General features: G+C 41.6%; 1 protein-coding gene across 11 annotated transcripts in view; it reads left to right on the top strand.

The window, feature by feature from the left end:
• Positions 1-15,844, top strand: part of NCKAP5 (NCK-associated protein 5) — a 1,206,846-nt gene that overhangs the window by 957,320 nt on the left and 233,682 nt on the right. For all 11 annotated transcript variants that reach the window (XM_010853619.1, XM_010853624.1, XM_010853623.1 and 8 more), the window contains one exon: positions 9,944-10,012. In XM_010853619.1, coding sequence (XP_010851921.1) covers positions 9,944-10,012 — 69 coding nt within the window. The remainder of the gene's footprint in view (positions 1-9,943; positions 10,013-15,844) is intronic.

The raw sequence follows: 15,844 nt of genomic DNA, 5'->3' as shown, positions 1-15,844 counted from the left end.
CGTTTTACCACCATCTAAATTCTATATGCAGGGTGGTAGGAATCCTGTGTGATGGTGCACCGCTAGTCTGCATCTTCTGCCAGCTCTGTGCAGCTGGAAGTGAGGCATGATAGGAGTAATGACACCATGGAAATCAGAAAAACCACAAAGCAGGACTCTTCTCTCCCAAAGAGCCAGTTGTTAAGTATCTGCCAGTGGGCTCCTAAAGAGGACGTTGATTTACTGGTGTGAGAATGTGAGGATTCTGGAGGCTGGTGTGTGAAGCCTGTTTTCAGTGTGCCAGGTCCAGAGTCCTACCCTGTGACTTTGTTATCCCTACTCGGTGTCATTCTGAGGACTTACTTGACTTTTCCGTGATGGGCATAGCCTTGAAAGGGGGAGGGGGAAGTGGGGAAATGGGATCAGCAGCTGCAGTGATTTGCCAAAATGTCAGACCTGTGCAGGTGGCAAAAGTTTGCAAAGAAGTTTGAGTAGAATCAAGAGACAGAAGCTTGGAGGCATAAAGCAGAAGCGTTCATTTCCCTAAACCTATTAATATTTCTTTTTGTAATCCTAATAGTGGCCTACATACCTTCGATGCAAGAGTTTTATACGTAAAGGGTCAGAATTTCAACGAATCTGGATTTCTTCCACATCCTAAGCACATTACAGGATATGGGAAAGCAAAGGTGCCTGCTTTCAAAGAGTAGAACAACTGGAGGGGAGGAATATAGTCCATCCTGGACTGTAATGTGGTGGGTACTGTAACAAAAGGGCAGACAGGATGCTCCAAGAGCGTGACAGTAGGGACCTGGCCCAGTGGCATCCACAAATCAGGCAGGCAACTATTTCATGTGTGCAGTTCAGGAAAACTATGAGTAGCATATTGTTCTTTTCATCCGCCCTAAAGGCTAGTGGAGGTTATTATTCCAAACCTTACAGGAAAGCCTAGCAGGAGATAGGCTTTCAAGGTGATAGGATTGATATCCTTATGATAGGATTTCAAGGTGAAATGTAATGTCCTTTCCCAGACCATCCTGCACCCCTGCAAACCTGCCTACTTTCTAACTCCTGAAATGTTACAATTAAAGATTCACTCCTTAATCCTCTCTTAAAATGAAAATCCTTTTGGTGCTTTGTTTATCAGCTTTGAATCTTAACGTGAATGAAGTTAGCAGTATGTCTCTGAGGGAGATGGTGCTTGATAAATGGGTACCTGGAAATAGAAATAAAGTATGAGAAAGTGAGGGGAAAATAGACAAGGGGGACCCACAGATGAGAGGTGCCAGTGGCTGAAGCTAATCTGTATGTGAGGCTGTTTACAATATTGAGGACCCAGGTTACACTTGTCTTGGCTAAACCTTCCCAATCAACAGAATAACTTCTATCCTGGCTGACACCCTTCCTGGTGATAAAGCCTATGAGTTGCCCACATTCCAGATGGGAATTGTTTTACAAAGGACAGAGGGAACTAACACTGATCAAGTTCTGCAATGGGCCAGGCTCTGTTTTAGATTTGTTTTACACTCATCATCTCATTCATCCCTAGAAGAGTGATGGGGATTTACTGTCACTCCTGTTTATCAAGGAGGAGACAGACTCAAAGAGTCCAGGTGACCTGCTAGAAGTGATGGGAAGCTGGAGGTAGCACCAAGATCCAAATAAACATTTGACTTCAAAAGTCAGGCCTGGTTCCATTATTTAAAAAAATAACAAAGGAGATTAACAAAGCATGTTGGCACTTCCCTTTAGAATTGCATACTTTCCTCCTAGGATGATAGATTCTTCTCATTCCTACATATGAAATCTGTACATGGATCTTTCCTGTATATCCCCATAGGAAATAAAATTATCAAGCTTTTTTTGTTTGTATTATGAAAACATTAACTTTTATTATTTTCCAGATATGTAATATCAAATAATATTTTTCTGAATCACACACATTTTTATCTATTCTACACATAGATGCACACACACACAGAAATGCCCTCTCAGGGGCCATTTCTCCCCAGTGAAAATCACTGATCTAGGAGAAGAGAGACAGACTCATAAACAGAGAAAGTGAAGTACAAGATTGTATGGTGTTTTTATCTGTATATAGTGAAAAATCATTATGATAGGTGTTCTACTCAGAATCTGTAGATGGCATGTTGTGGAAGTAAAGAAGAGCACCTGTTACACCTCAAGAGACTCATGAAGACTTCCTGATGGAGAAGGCAAACATGATGACCATCTCCAGTTGCAGAGAAACATTAAGAAACTCCTGCACAGTTAAAGGCAGATGGTATAGCCAGGGAGAGGCAGTTCCTGATGACTGTCTTCATTCTGAAGCTGATTCCCCCAGGTCACTGGTTCTCCAAGTGTGGCCCTCAGACCAGCAGTATCAGCATCATCTGGAAACTTGTTAGAGATGCACATTCTCAGGCCCCATCCTAATTACACTGAATCCAAACCCTAGGGATCTAACAAGCAATCCTAGATCTCAGAATCATACCAAGTCATCCTGGTGCCTACTCAAGTCTGCCAGCCCCTGGTCTAAAGCCCCAGCCAAGGATTTAAACTCTGCAAATACATAGAGGTTTCATCGCAAAGTGTTTTCTAGTCAGGCCTGCAGACGTGTCTTGCATAACATGTTATCATTGCTTGGGACGCTGAACTCCTCGAGACATGGATGCTATTTTTATTTGAATTTAGGTCTCCAATGCCTTGGGCTGGGCCTTCAGTTCCTGGGATCCATCAAGTTAGTTTAGTGCAAGAGTAAGGACATTTTGGCTGCGTGTCTGTGGCATATGAGCACTGAGATTCCTCCTAATCCTTCTAGGAATTCACATCTTATTCCTGTGGTGGGAGGACAGAGCTTGTAAATATTTCCTGAAATTTTCTAAAGTGACGAAATTTATCTCCATGATGCATAGCAGCCCTAGACATTGCCCAGGTATGGAGACTGCAGCTCTTAAATACAGTAAGTGGGGAACTTCGCTGGTGGTCCAGTGGTTAAGACTCTGTGCTTCAAATGCCTGGGGTGCAGGTTTGACCTCTGGTCGGGGAACTAGGATCCCTTGTGCCCCATGGTGCTGCAAAAAAATTACTGTCAGTGGAAAAGACCCTTTTGCTGGCTACCCACCCCAACATGACCACCACAATGACTGGATATGATGAGATGAATGATCCTGAAATTCCAAAAGTTTTTAAGATGAAGATAAAAGGAAGGAGATGTGATACCCAGGACCAGTTCTTGGTGTCCTCTGTATTCAGGCTTCCTACTGCCCTACTCGATGAAAATGTGAACACTTGGATGGCCTGCTTGATGGCACATTTAGCCACTACCATGATGCTTTCTCCTCGGATAGTTTTCAAAATAAACAGATTACAGTGTAATTAAGGATATTTAGGGCATCTCTGTTTTGCTTGGAAGGCTGAATCTGAAGTGAGATTGTTAGGATGGTGCTTTAATGGGCAATTGGGATATGTAACTGGAGTGCCACAGGACTCTGCTTCAGAGATGCGATCATAAAAGAGTGCTTTCCCACTTGGGGCCTAACCACAATTTTAAAAAAATACCCTTTTCCTGACCTTATTCTGACCTGTTTGACTTTGCTGAATTAAAGGGTTTTTTGCAAACTGGGAAGATGTCATTCCGAAAAAGACCAGCTGTTACAGAAGGGAAACCACGGGCATGCGGCCCTTTTAATGATTGTGAATTGGAGTTTTTTCTCTTTCCTGTTCTTTTTCCCCTTCAGAGAACATCCTTCTCTTTCCACGTTCTTCCTTTCTCCACAAAACAAGTGGTAAAGCAAGGGCGGTAAAAACTAACCTCTGAGGAGTCTGAGTAAAAGGTATGGAAGAATTCTCTGTAGTATTCTCAAAACCTTTTCTAACATCTGAAATTACTTTAAAATTTAAATATATGCCCCATTTAAGTTTTTAGGTTCACGTCTTAGCCAGACCACAAAAAAATGAGTAGAATTTAGAAAAGCCAATGAGCAAGTGAAACATATCCCATCTAAAACAGTGGAACCAAAGGCATAGCCTGGGGAATGAGAACTTGGACTTCATGAGATGAACAGGGACTGGGACTGACCTGAGAGATGGTACATACTATCTAGTGGGAAATGTAAGTTTGTATAGATGAGTGGGCACAGAGTATAAGAGGTGAAAATCCTGCAGTAGAGTTGTTATTTTATGCAGAGCAACATTTTTTAAGCAGAATTATTCTACCTTTTGGTCTGTGGAAAAGGATACTGTCTTAGTCTGTTCAGGCTGCACTAACAAAATACCACAGATGGAGTAGTTTATAAATAACAGAGATTTATTTTTCTCATTTCCAGAGTCTGGGAAGTCCAAGACCAATGCCCCAGCAGTGGTCAAGTTTTAGTCAGGATCCTCCTCTTGCTTCACAGCCATAGTTAGCACCTTCTCACTCTGTCCTCACAGGAGGAAGAGGGATTGGCAAACTTCAGAGCCTCCTTTTTGAGGACTATAATCCCCTTCATGAGGACTCCAACCTCCTGACCTACTGTCCTTCCAAAGGCCCCACCCCATAGTATCTCATTGGGCACTGGGACCATAAGGATTTGGGGAGGACACAAACATTCAACCATAGCAGATGGATTAAGTGCATTTATAGCGTAGAGAGATTTAAACATAATAAGCACTTAGAGGATTAATGTAGAGCAGTCCTTTAGAAACATGGGTCCATTTAGTCATTTGTAAACTCTGGCCAGCATGTCTGTTAACAGAGCAGGGTCTCTAAGAAACATAGTTTCTTTAAAACATATATTGATATTGCTGTGTTAGTTGCTCAGTCCTGTCTGACTCTTTGTGACTCCCAGAACTATAGCCCACCAGGCTCCTCTGTTCATGGAATTTCCCAGGCAAGAATACTGGAGTGGGTTGCCATTTCCTTCTCCAATATTAATATTAAACATGCATTAACTCAACATTGTAAATCAGCTATACTTCAATTAAAATTGTTTTTAAAAACCATATATTAATTCATGCCCATTTTCTATAGTAAACCAAAACAATATAGATTTACTCTATGTAGCTCTTCAATTTTATAAAGATATTTTAGGACTTTAGGGATGAAATCAGAAACATTTAGATCCCTGTAATTTGGAGTCATGAGGAAACAGCACAGAGCAGGAAATCCTCTAAATCAGGGACTAAGCCTCGCACAAGGTTTTGATCATCATTGTGCAAGACAGAGCTAAACCCTAAAACCCACTGTTACATTTAATTGAACACTCTAATGACATCCTCTGAGAACACTGCTTTAATAACATGCTTATTTAAAGTGACAAAACCCATGTCATCATTCTTTAATTCTCAGTAGTGTCACCAACATTTTCTTTTTCTCTCTTTGCCTTATCCTCTCCTATCCCTCCCATATAAACAGACGCTGTCTCTTTAAATCACACTTAATTAAGTTTTCTTTTTTCTTTTCCTGTTTTTTCCCCTATTGTCTTGTGTTGGTAGCAGGTTAATCCTGAATTTCTAATAAATACAAATGGATTAAATAAAATCATGAGTTTAAGAGTATTTTAACTTCATTGGCATAATTGTTAATATCTCCATCATCCCCTGGGATATGTAGGATTACATTAATTAAAGTGGTCTCTGTAACTGAATGCGTTAACCATAAATGTGGCTGCTGTGTCTTCCCCAGCACTCTTTAGGTATTTAATTTCCTTGCCTGCAATAGATTGTCAGAGCAGTAAACGTGAGGCAACTAATGTAAATGGTGTAATGACGGTAATTATCTGAATGGATCGATTGGAGTGTTATTGCAACGTGATATTGTGGGCAGAAGCAATATTAGACATCCCATACACACTCTGTTTTCAATTTTATTTCCTTACACATTTTTTTCCCAAGATTTTTCAAGTGAAAGTAATGTCAGCCGGCGTTGCTATTCTCTCCTTTATCTCTCCCTATCACCCTTTGTGCTGCTGCTTTACTAAATAAAACCAGCAGAGCCCAGGAAAACTAAATTTCTCCAAAGAAAGCAGTGACCTTATAAGATGGAAATTCTAGCAGTTTCTCTGTGATTCATGGTATCCAAATATTTGAACCTGAAGTCACTTTGTAGATGGGCTATAGATTGGCTAGTTTGTCCCCTTCACTCATTAACTGCTAAAGAACTGTAATCTCAAGGAGGGTTCAATGACTTGTTGAAGGTTACACAACACGGTATTGCCAGGCAAACTAGAAGGGGGTGGAATTGGCCCTCTCTCTCTTCTGGGCTGGGCAGGGAGCCGAGAGTGTGCACCAGCTGCAGGCCAAAAGGGGTTCAGTGTGACAGGCCAAAGCAGAGCGAACCCTGGAAGAAACATTAAGTCAGGAAAGTTTCCTTTTCCTTTGAGTGGGGAATGAAATGATGGAACCATCTGGGATAACCAGTACTTAAAAATCCAAACAGATGTTCAGCATGAGGGTAGAAGGTTTGGGCTGGGTGGCAGATGTCTGTCCATGATGAGAATGGAAAGACCATGGCAGGATCCCACCTGAGGGACAGGAGTGTTGGGAGAGGATTACTAAAACAGGGATTCAAACTCAGAGGGAAAAGGTCAAAGCCAAGTATTAGAATTGGAAGTTGAAGAAGAAACAGAGGTTTGAATCCTTGGACTTGAAAGATGACTAGGTCGAAACGATCTGACAGTGGCAAGAGCACCTTGAAACGGCCTGTTTCCTGTCAGTTTTCTTCGACTTTTGTGCCCCATCCTAGTTCAGTCACACCACTGGCTTTGCTTGTTACGTAACAAATGGGTGTAAGTCTAAAACTTTTCATACATCTGCCCCCCAAAATCCCAACAACATTCAAATCATCAAAGCACTGATAAAACCACACAGAACCCACGCCCTCTGTGTTCCAGAAAACGGAACACTTAGAACTTCAATTGCTGTACATAGAAAAATAAACGCCAAATACCCACAGCACTACCTGCAGCAAGCCTGGTGTCCCAGGGCAGGATGGTGGCACAGGGTACAAGGAAAGCACTCCCAGAACGAGATGACCTGACACCACAAGCTCAGATCTTAGTACTGGCTATCGGACAGGCCTTAAGGTGTGCACAACCTTAAGGTGACCATCTCAACAAGGTAGTGACTCTAGGGAGAAGAGGGCAAAGAGAAGATATACTGTTTGGAGATGTGAATGTGAAGGGGAAAAGATGAGGGAAAATTTCAAGATGCTATGGAAATAGACCAGCCTCCTCCATCATCATCCCGTAAAGAGGCTAAAACAAGGGTATATAGTGCAAGGCTGGAGGAATAGTGTGTGAAAGTGATAGACTCTGATAAAGCAGGAAGAATGTACGGGAGAGCTGGTTAGGAAAAGGAATGAGGCAAGGACTGTTGATTGTTGCATGTGTAATAAGAGGCAAGGCACGGAATTGTAACTAGATGGTAGCAACAGAGGGAGCAATAAAAGGACCTGTAAGAGGTGTGTGGGTGGTATCAAAGAGATAGGAAAGGAAGCAACACTTTGCTCTTTTTAAGGTACTTTGACTTTTGGAATCATGTTCATGTTTTTCATATTCAAAAAATAACACGAAAGCAACAAGAAGATGAGAAATTAAATTTGAATGCCATCAGAAACAAATTAACTGAATTTAAAAATACATTTTCAAATTAAGAACATAACCACACTAAAGTGGGACGTGGGGGAAGAGCCAATCTATTATCTTTTCAATTCAGTCGCTCAGTCATGTCCGACTCTTTGTGACACCATGGACTGCAGCACGCCAGGCTTCCCTGTCCATCACCAACTCCCAGAGCTTGCTCAAACTCATGTTCATTGAGTAAGTGATGCCATCCAACCATCTCATCCTCTGTTGTCCCCTTCTCCTCCTGCCTTCAATCTTTCCCAGCATCGGGGTCTTTTCCAATGAATCAGTTCTTTGCATCAGGTGGCCAAAGTATTGGAGTTTCAGCTTCAACATCAGTCCTTCCAATAAATATTCAGGACTGATTTCCTTTAGGATTGACTGGTTGGATCTCCTTGCAGGCAAGGCACTCTCAAGAGTCTTCTCCAACACCACAGTTCAAGAGCATCAATTCTTTGGTGCTCAACTTTCTTTATAGTCCACCTCTCACATCCATTCATGACTACTGGAGAAGTCATAGCAAAATCCTTGATAGAGTGGGTGGGGATGGTGTTCACAGTTGGCAGCCAGAGGGAAAATATCAGTCAGTAGATTGAGAACAAGCCAGGAAGGCAAAGGGAAGTGAGTAAGAAAATTTTAGCAGAATGGAAGGAGACAGAGCCACGAGCATGAGCCAACTTAAAAAATATGATTTGATGATAATGGAGAGGTGAAGGCAAAGAGTTGGACATGACTGAGCGACTGAACTGAACAGAACTGAACCTTAACCAAGTGATCAAAGTTAACATATCCAAATACGGGACAGATAGACATACAGGAGCCTGATATGATGCACTAAGAAGGATGCAGTATCATTTCTGTTCCATTATTGCCAAGTTTGCAGAAGGAAACTTGAAAGAAACCTAAATTAAGTGACATTCCACAATGTAATTGTCTGTTACTATTTAAAAAAAAAAAAAATAGAAGGAAGAAATCATGAAAGACAACTCTTCCAGATTACATGCTCTTGGATGAATGCTAAACACATGCAATACCTGATCCTGGATATGATTCTGGGTTGGAAAAAGTTTGCCCTAATGACATTATTGGGACAATGGATGAATGGAATAAGGACTATAGAAGAGACTGGGTGCTGTATTAATCAACATTGTATTTCCTGATTTTGAAAACTATACTCTGATTGTCTTCATTATTGGAAAATATATACAGAAGTAGTTAGGGATAAAGAATTGCAGGAAGAAAAAAATGAAAGAGAAGAAAATAATACAGAAAATCTGGCAAAATTGTTGAATCTGAGGAAAGGGTATATGGCAGTTCATCATACTGTTCTTGAACATCATCTGCAAGTTTGAAATTACTTCCAAATAAGAAGTTTTTTAAAGCCTGGTGGAAAGAATCTAAATAGAAAATGTGGATCTATGTACGAACACCTCCTAAAAATCATACCACAGTTTTGAAAAAAATGATTTTGAGATCTGTATCCCCATTTCTAAATGTCAAGGAGGGCTGTCCTGAAGGGGAGAGAAGCAAGGTTGCCTTAGGGGATTGAGACAGTGGTTATGGCAGCCGTGGGACAGGTTAACTTACACAGTTTAGGACTCAGGCCAAGGTCAGCAGTGGCGAGAGTGAACCCGGGTCACCAGAGGCAGAAGGCAGTTCTCTTGCCACCACTCTATGTTTCACTGAGTGTTTCTGTTCCTTTGTTATTTTGCTAGTAACCTGGTAACCATATTCAACCTAGGATCCTACAGTACCTTATTTAGCATTCAGGTACCTACAAGGCTCTGAGGAGCAGAAAAGCAGTACTTTTAAGAAGGCAAGTGGAGAGGGGAGGGACTCAAGCATGGTTCAGTTCTTGAGTTGCTCATTGTAGCCTCATGTTCAAAAGTCATTGATTAACCAGGAAAACAACAAGTTTAGTCTGCCTTTGGAATTACACTTTCATGACTTTACCTGAGAGTCTCTTCTGTGACCTAAACAAATACCAGGTTATGAATTTATGACAGGTCTTAATGAAGTAGAGTAAGGCATTTCTTCCATTTACATTTTCATAGAATGAAATAAACATTGTAATCTTTTTTACAGAACACTTTCACATCAGGCCATGATTTGATTTTCTACCTGTTCAGAATACCAAGTTTTGCATTTCTTTAAGCCCTAATGCCTTTTTGTGAGAGATAAGACAGAAGTCATCCCTGAGAGATTTATAATAGTACTTAGAGCAAACTCGTCAAAGATTCTTCTACAAGATTGTTTTGGATCCTGAGGAGATATATTTAGTAACTGTATTGAAGAAGTTGTCACATAACACAACATTTCATTGATTTATTTGTATTATTTTTGTGTCTTCACTGCAGGCAGAGAATTCAGCATTGGCTTTGGAAAATGAAAATCAAAGGGAACAGTATGAGAGATGTCTTGATGAGGTAAGGGGAACAGAGAGGTTCTGGATAAGAGGTTGGACTATTTAGGATTCCTTGGTCAGATCTTAATATATGTCTCTTACCAGTCCTGAACAAACATTAGCATTTAGTCCTTGAAAGGGAGGTTGTAAACAAGGAATATGGATAAGGAATGTCAGTCTGTCCCCTCCCCCTCCCTCCCTGTATCCTTATACAGGCGTCTACAAATTCCTTTTGGTTATTGTTTAATATTCTCGGGGCATAGGTTGTGAGATGCTTCACTGTATGATAAATTCCTCCTGTCCAGTAAGTGTGATCCCAGCCTGTGAATGAGAAAAGCTGCCTCGGGGCACACTGCATCGTCTCCAATTGGATGCCATTTCTGAATAAAAGCAAAATCCTTGATAGAGTGGGTGGGGATGGTGTTCACAGTTGGCAGCCAGAGGGAAAATATCAGTCAGTAGATTGAGAACAAGCCAAGAAGGCAAAGGGAAGTAAGAAAATTTGAGCAGAATGGAAGGAGACAGAGCCACGAGCATGAGCCAACTTAAGAAATATGATTTGATGATAATGGAGAGGTGAAGGCAAAGATGGCAGGTGTCTCAGATTCCTGAGAGGGGAAGGAAAATTGGAAAGTGGGCAGGCCCTCATTCTCTTCTCAGTCATCCCCTCACTCCTGGCAGGGAGTGCACCATCCATCCTTCCTGTGTCACCTTGCCAGGGCTTGCCAGTGACCTCCCTGACCAGCTCTCGTCTGGGGTTGGTTGGCAATTGAAGTTATTCATTTAATGGGATGACTCTTCCAGTCATCTGCCCAATACCCTAAAACTTGCACATATCCTTCTAGAAGATTCAGTTTAATAGTTGTTATGATAGAGCTGACAGAGATTTCAAGAAAATTAGAAAAATTATGTTCAGTCACGTTCCACTTCCTGAGCAATGGAAACTGGAAGTATATCTTCAGTCTTTTCCTCCTCACTATCAATTGGGAAACTTTTTCCAACAAATACTCTTGAATTTCCTTCCCCCTTCTCTACCCCGTCCATGAAGGTGATGGAATAAATGACAAAGAACACAATTTAAAAGCCCAGTTGTGGCATAGTCACCTCTGCCATATACTTCTCTTCTCCCTCGAAATTAGAAATGGTGTTTCCTCACAGAGTTCCACATGTGCTTGATATTTTCCTACACCAGTGGTTCTTGTAGTGTGATCCCTGAACTGGCAACATCAGCCTCGTCTGGGAACTTGTTAGAAATGCAGATTCTTTTTTTTTTTTTCATTTAACCTTTAAAATTTATTTTGGCTGTGCTGGGTTTTTGTTGCAGCATGTAGGCTTTCTCTAGCTGCAGCTCTGAGGCTTCTTTCTTGTTGTAGCACAAGGGCTTCTCTTATTCTAGGGTATGAACTCTAAGGGAAGCCCCAGAAACACAAATTCTTAAGCCCCAGCCATAGAGAATAAGAGATTCTGGGAGTGGAGGTGGGCCTGGCTATGATCTCTGTATCAGCAAGATCTCCAGACGATCCTGCTGAACCCTGCAAACCAAGAGCCATTATCCTCATAACACACACCACTTTGCTTCACAGTCACTTGTCGAAGAACCTTCAAACAATCCCTAGAAAGTTGTTTAGTTATTTAATATTTTAATTGTCTCATAGCTCCAGCCATATGGGGCTTTCCTGGTGGCTCAGATGATAAAAAATCTACCTGCATTGCAGGAGACCCAGGTTCGATCCCTGAGTAGGGAAGATCCCCTGAAGGAGGGCATGGCAATCCACTCTAGTATTCTTGCCTGGGAATCCCACAGACAGAGGAGCCTACTGGGCTACAGTCCACAGGATCACAAAGAGTCAAACACAACTGAGTGACCAACACTTTTCCAGCTATATGTATTAGTTACTCAAACAAAATGGTGTTTGCAGTCCCTTTGCCCTGTCAAGACTTGAAAGGACTCAGAGTCATCTTTACAATGTCCAGAGTTAAAAGAATCACTCAAATCAGTTGACATAAAAGCAGGAGTGATGACTCATGTCTAGTGAGGCCAGTTCAGCCCCTCTCACCTCTGTTCCCCAGGCTGTTGGTCCAATCAAAGTTGAGGGCAAGAAATTCCAAATAGATCCAAGGATATTTAAAGGAACAAATACTGCCCTTGGGTCATATGTATTGATCAGCAAAGTACTACCTTAACCTCCTGCACAGGAATTTCCAATTAGAATCCCTATTCAGAAGTCAAATTTATGTGAATCATACCACATAAACTTAATTTGTCACAGTTTCCCCATAAATCATCCTTCCTCATCAGTCAAAAAACTCCCAGCATTTATTTATGGAAACTCAGGGTCTGTTTTCTATATGTCCCCTATGCCTACATCCCAAAGGTTTCATTAGAATGTGACTGGCACAACCGAAGTTTTCACCCACAGAATCATTTAGTATAAAGTTTCCACTGAAGACAGAATTTTCAGAGGGAGAATTTCTCCCTTCTTAATTGCAGAAATTAACTGTTGCCAAAGAGGTGATTTGTAACAAAGAACCACCTCTGAGCACTACAAATGTTTTGTATTCATGAATCCTGGCCCCTGATTACACATGCCAGTTGTTTTGTAACTAATTGCACGAGGGGAGACAATCCATTTCTATGCATTGCAAGAGAACACTCTCAAAGGGGTAGTTGAATGTAGTAATAATGCCAACTGGAAATTCTTTTCCAGGCTTTTTGTACTAATTAAACAAACTAACAAGGTAAGGCCTCATGCTAAGTTATTTCCTTGCTGGTGGGTTTCATAAAATATACACAGGTGGATGAAATGTAAATTTGAAGTGCTTCTCAGTCCCTTTTGCACTGATTGTTATTTTTTGAGAAATGAACATATTGAGGATTTGGGGAAAGTACTTGGGGGTCAGAGATTCCCTCTGATTCCCTAAAAAAAGGGTGTGTTTATTCAGAAGGAACAGACATGCATCCATAGATACACACACACACACACACACACACAAATACATGCACACACTGTGTCACTTCACCATCACCTCTCCTGCCACCCAACCCCTCATCTCCTCACCTTGCAATACAAAAGCAAAACCAAGGACCGCTCCTGATTGTGAGGGAAGAGACTAGAGGTTTTCATGTTTGCATCTAGCTTCTGTGTCCAGCTGTTGAACAGTTCACTGGCAAGCAGTATCTCCTTGGCCAGTTCCTTTAAGACCAGTTTATTCCCAAGTAGAGAAGTGTAATGACACATACAACTTCCTCAAACTAATGTCTTACATTTGGATAGATTCAGCTGTGCCCTCCAAACCTTTGTAAGATGTGAACCTTGCCCAGGCTCTGGGATCTCAGGGTGCCCCCAGCCTAGCAGGATAAGTGAGGGAGATGGTTAATCCCAGAGGAAGGAGGTGAGGGAAACTCACAGAGGAAATGGGCCGCACTGGGGACTTGGAGAACAGACAGCACAGTCACCAAAGGTCAGGAGGAATGGTGGGCAGGAGGTAAAGAGGGCAACACTGAAAGGACATCTTTAGTGAAAGAGCTGGAGCAGATGAAGTCAGATCTAGAAAGGTGAGTGATTCTCACTCTTACCAGCACATTGGACTCACTGCAGAGCTTTGAAAGAACAGCTGGCTGTCCCCAGAGATTCTGACCTGATTCTGCTCTAGATCAGAGCCTGAGTATTAGAATTTTTTAAAGCACTCCAGGGGTTTATAATATTCAGCCAAGATTAAGAACCACTACCCTTACGTCTCTGAATGTGTGTTTTAGAGAGCATTTTCAGAAGGCATCTGTAAGATGAAAGCTCCACCAAACTGGGTATGATGATAGAAGAGCCAGGTGAACCCATGCAGAAATTTAAAGTTATTTCCAATTTCCTAACAGTGTCTGAGCAAAAAATAAACCCCAGCCCAGTGTTTCTCAAATTGTTTCTCCAGACCCCTCTGCATCACTATGAGGTGTCTCAATTGTTAAAAATTTGACTCGTAGACTTCACTCAACTACTCTTAAACAGAATGAGGGGTGAGAGAACTGTCAATTTGAAGAAGCTTCCCAGGTGAAGCCACCGAACACAGAAGTTGGAGAACCTGCCTCCCCAATCAGGCCATTAGAGTTAGACCAGAGTTCATACCAGGTTACCAGAGTATTTGAGTTCTTCTTTGACTTTTCCACACTCTACACTTCAGATCACAAGGACAGGGAAAACCAGACCTATGAGTGTGGTTCAAGAAAAAAGAAAAAAAAAAAGCAGCAGAATTTCTTTTAAAGCAAGACTAACTAAAGGCAGAAGTAGATTAAGAACAGTTTTTACTTTTCTTCCTTATTCCTATGGGATATGCCAAGACTGGATTGCTGAATCATCTACCACATGTGGGACCTAAGTCATCTTTAAAATCAATGTCTTGACAAACGTAGATGGCACATGATGTTGCTTATGGCTCTCACATGCTTCAAATGTCCATTTCATGTCCATTTCATGAACGGATCATTCTTGTGCCTGCTCTAGACTCTAACCACCATTAGCAGTACTTTTGTTCTCGTTAACAATATTTTTCCAATATTCAGCACAATCCTTAGCCCAGACTAGGTCACTCAAGGCATATTTATTGAATAACTAAATGAACGAATGGAGATTATGAGCAGCAAATTAATTTCCAAATTAGTTTTTGCTGGAATTCCACATACATATTTAGTTGAATTTCTCCCACTCCCAGGATCTTACAGGGTTTCTTTTTACAGAATAAATAAATAATGTAGATGCTTAGTGATTTTTATTTATACATGTATTTTACACACAAATACACACACACAGACTTCATCCCTTTACAAATGAAAGGGCTTCTTCTCAAACCATCCTTCCTTAAATGCTTACCTGAAAATGTGTTTTACTTCCTGAAGTTTGAGTGACCAGATTCAGATTTAACATTTTTGTCAGGTATTTTTCATCAGGTACTGTCCAAGGTGGTTTCTCTGATGATGTCTGTCATCTCATACTTTTTTCACAACAACTTCAGAGGCCGCCGGTTCCCCTGCATTACAGATGAGAAAAATTAGGTTGCTCTCCCACCCCTGTGCATATCAGTGATTGGTCAACACAGGACCATATTGGAACCCGGGTTTTTCTTGTGATTCTCCACCGGTGCTCCTCGTACTTGCCCCCAGCTGTCTTCCTACAATAAACCAAGGTCAAAAGTAGAGAAAACTTCTCCAAAGCACAATTTCTAAAATGTGTGCTTTTGTGACCAGTTTTTTAATTACCTGGCTGACAAGGTAGTGGCTTTGCATGTAAAGCACATAAAAGGATGAAAGCAGGGCAACCAGGCAGGAGGATAAGACTTTAAGCACAGTGTCCACTGAGTTCCTCCCTCGCCCACCTTCGACCCCATCTCCAATTGTCTTCTGGATGTGGTGAGAATTGGCTCCCTCTGGAATGAACTCCCCGATATGGCTTCTCATTCAGCCTCAGGGGCTGTTGTGCAATAAAGTAACAGACAAATCTGCATCCCCTATTCTCCTCCCTCTGCCCACCCACTTTGAGATCCCTCCACACCTGAGAGGGAAGAACAAAGAGGCATGTGGGTCAAAGAGAAATGCAAATCAAAACCACTATGAGGTACCATTTCACACCAGTCAGAATGGCTGCGATCCAAAAGTCTACAAATAATAAATGCTGGAGAGGGTGTGGAGAAAAGGGAACCCTTTTACACTGTTGGTGGGAATGCAAACTAGTACAGCCACTATGGAGAACAGTGTGGAGATTCCTTAAAAAACTGGAAATAGAACTGCCTTATGATCCAGCAATCCCACTGCTGGGCATACACACTGAGGAAACCAGAAGGGAAAGAGACACGTGTACCCCAATGTTCA

This window comes from Bison bison, unplaced genomic scaffold (assembly GCF_000754665.1).
Source record: "Bison bison bison isolate TAMUID 2011002044 unplaced genomic scaffold, Bison_UMD1.0 scf7180017864330, whole genome shotgun sequence".
NCBI lineage: Eukaryota > Metazoa > Chordata > Mammalia > Artiodactyla > Bovidae > Bison > Bison bison.
This window is presented reverse-complemented; position numbering and strand designations above follow the sequence as displayed.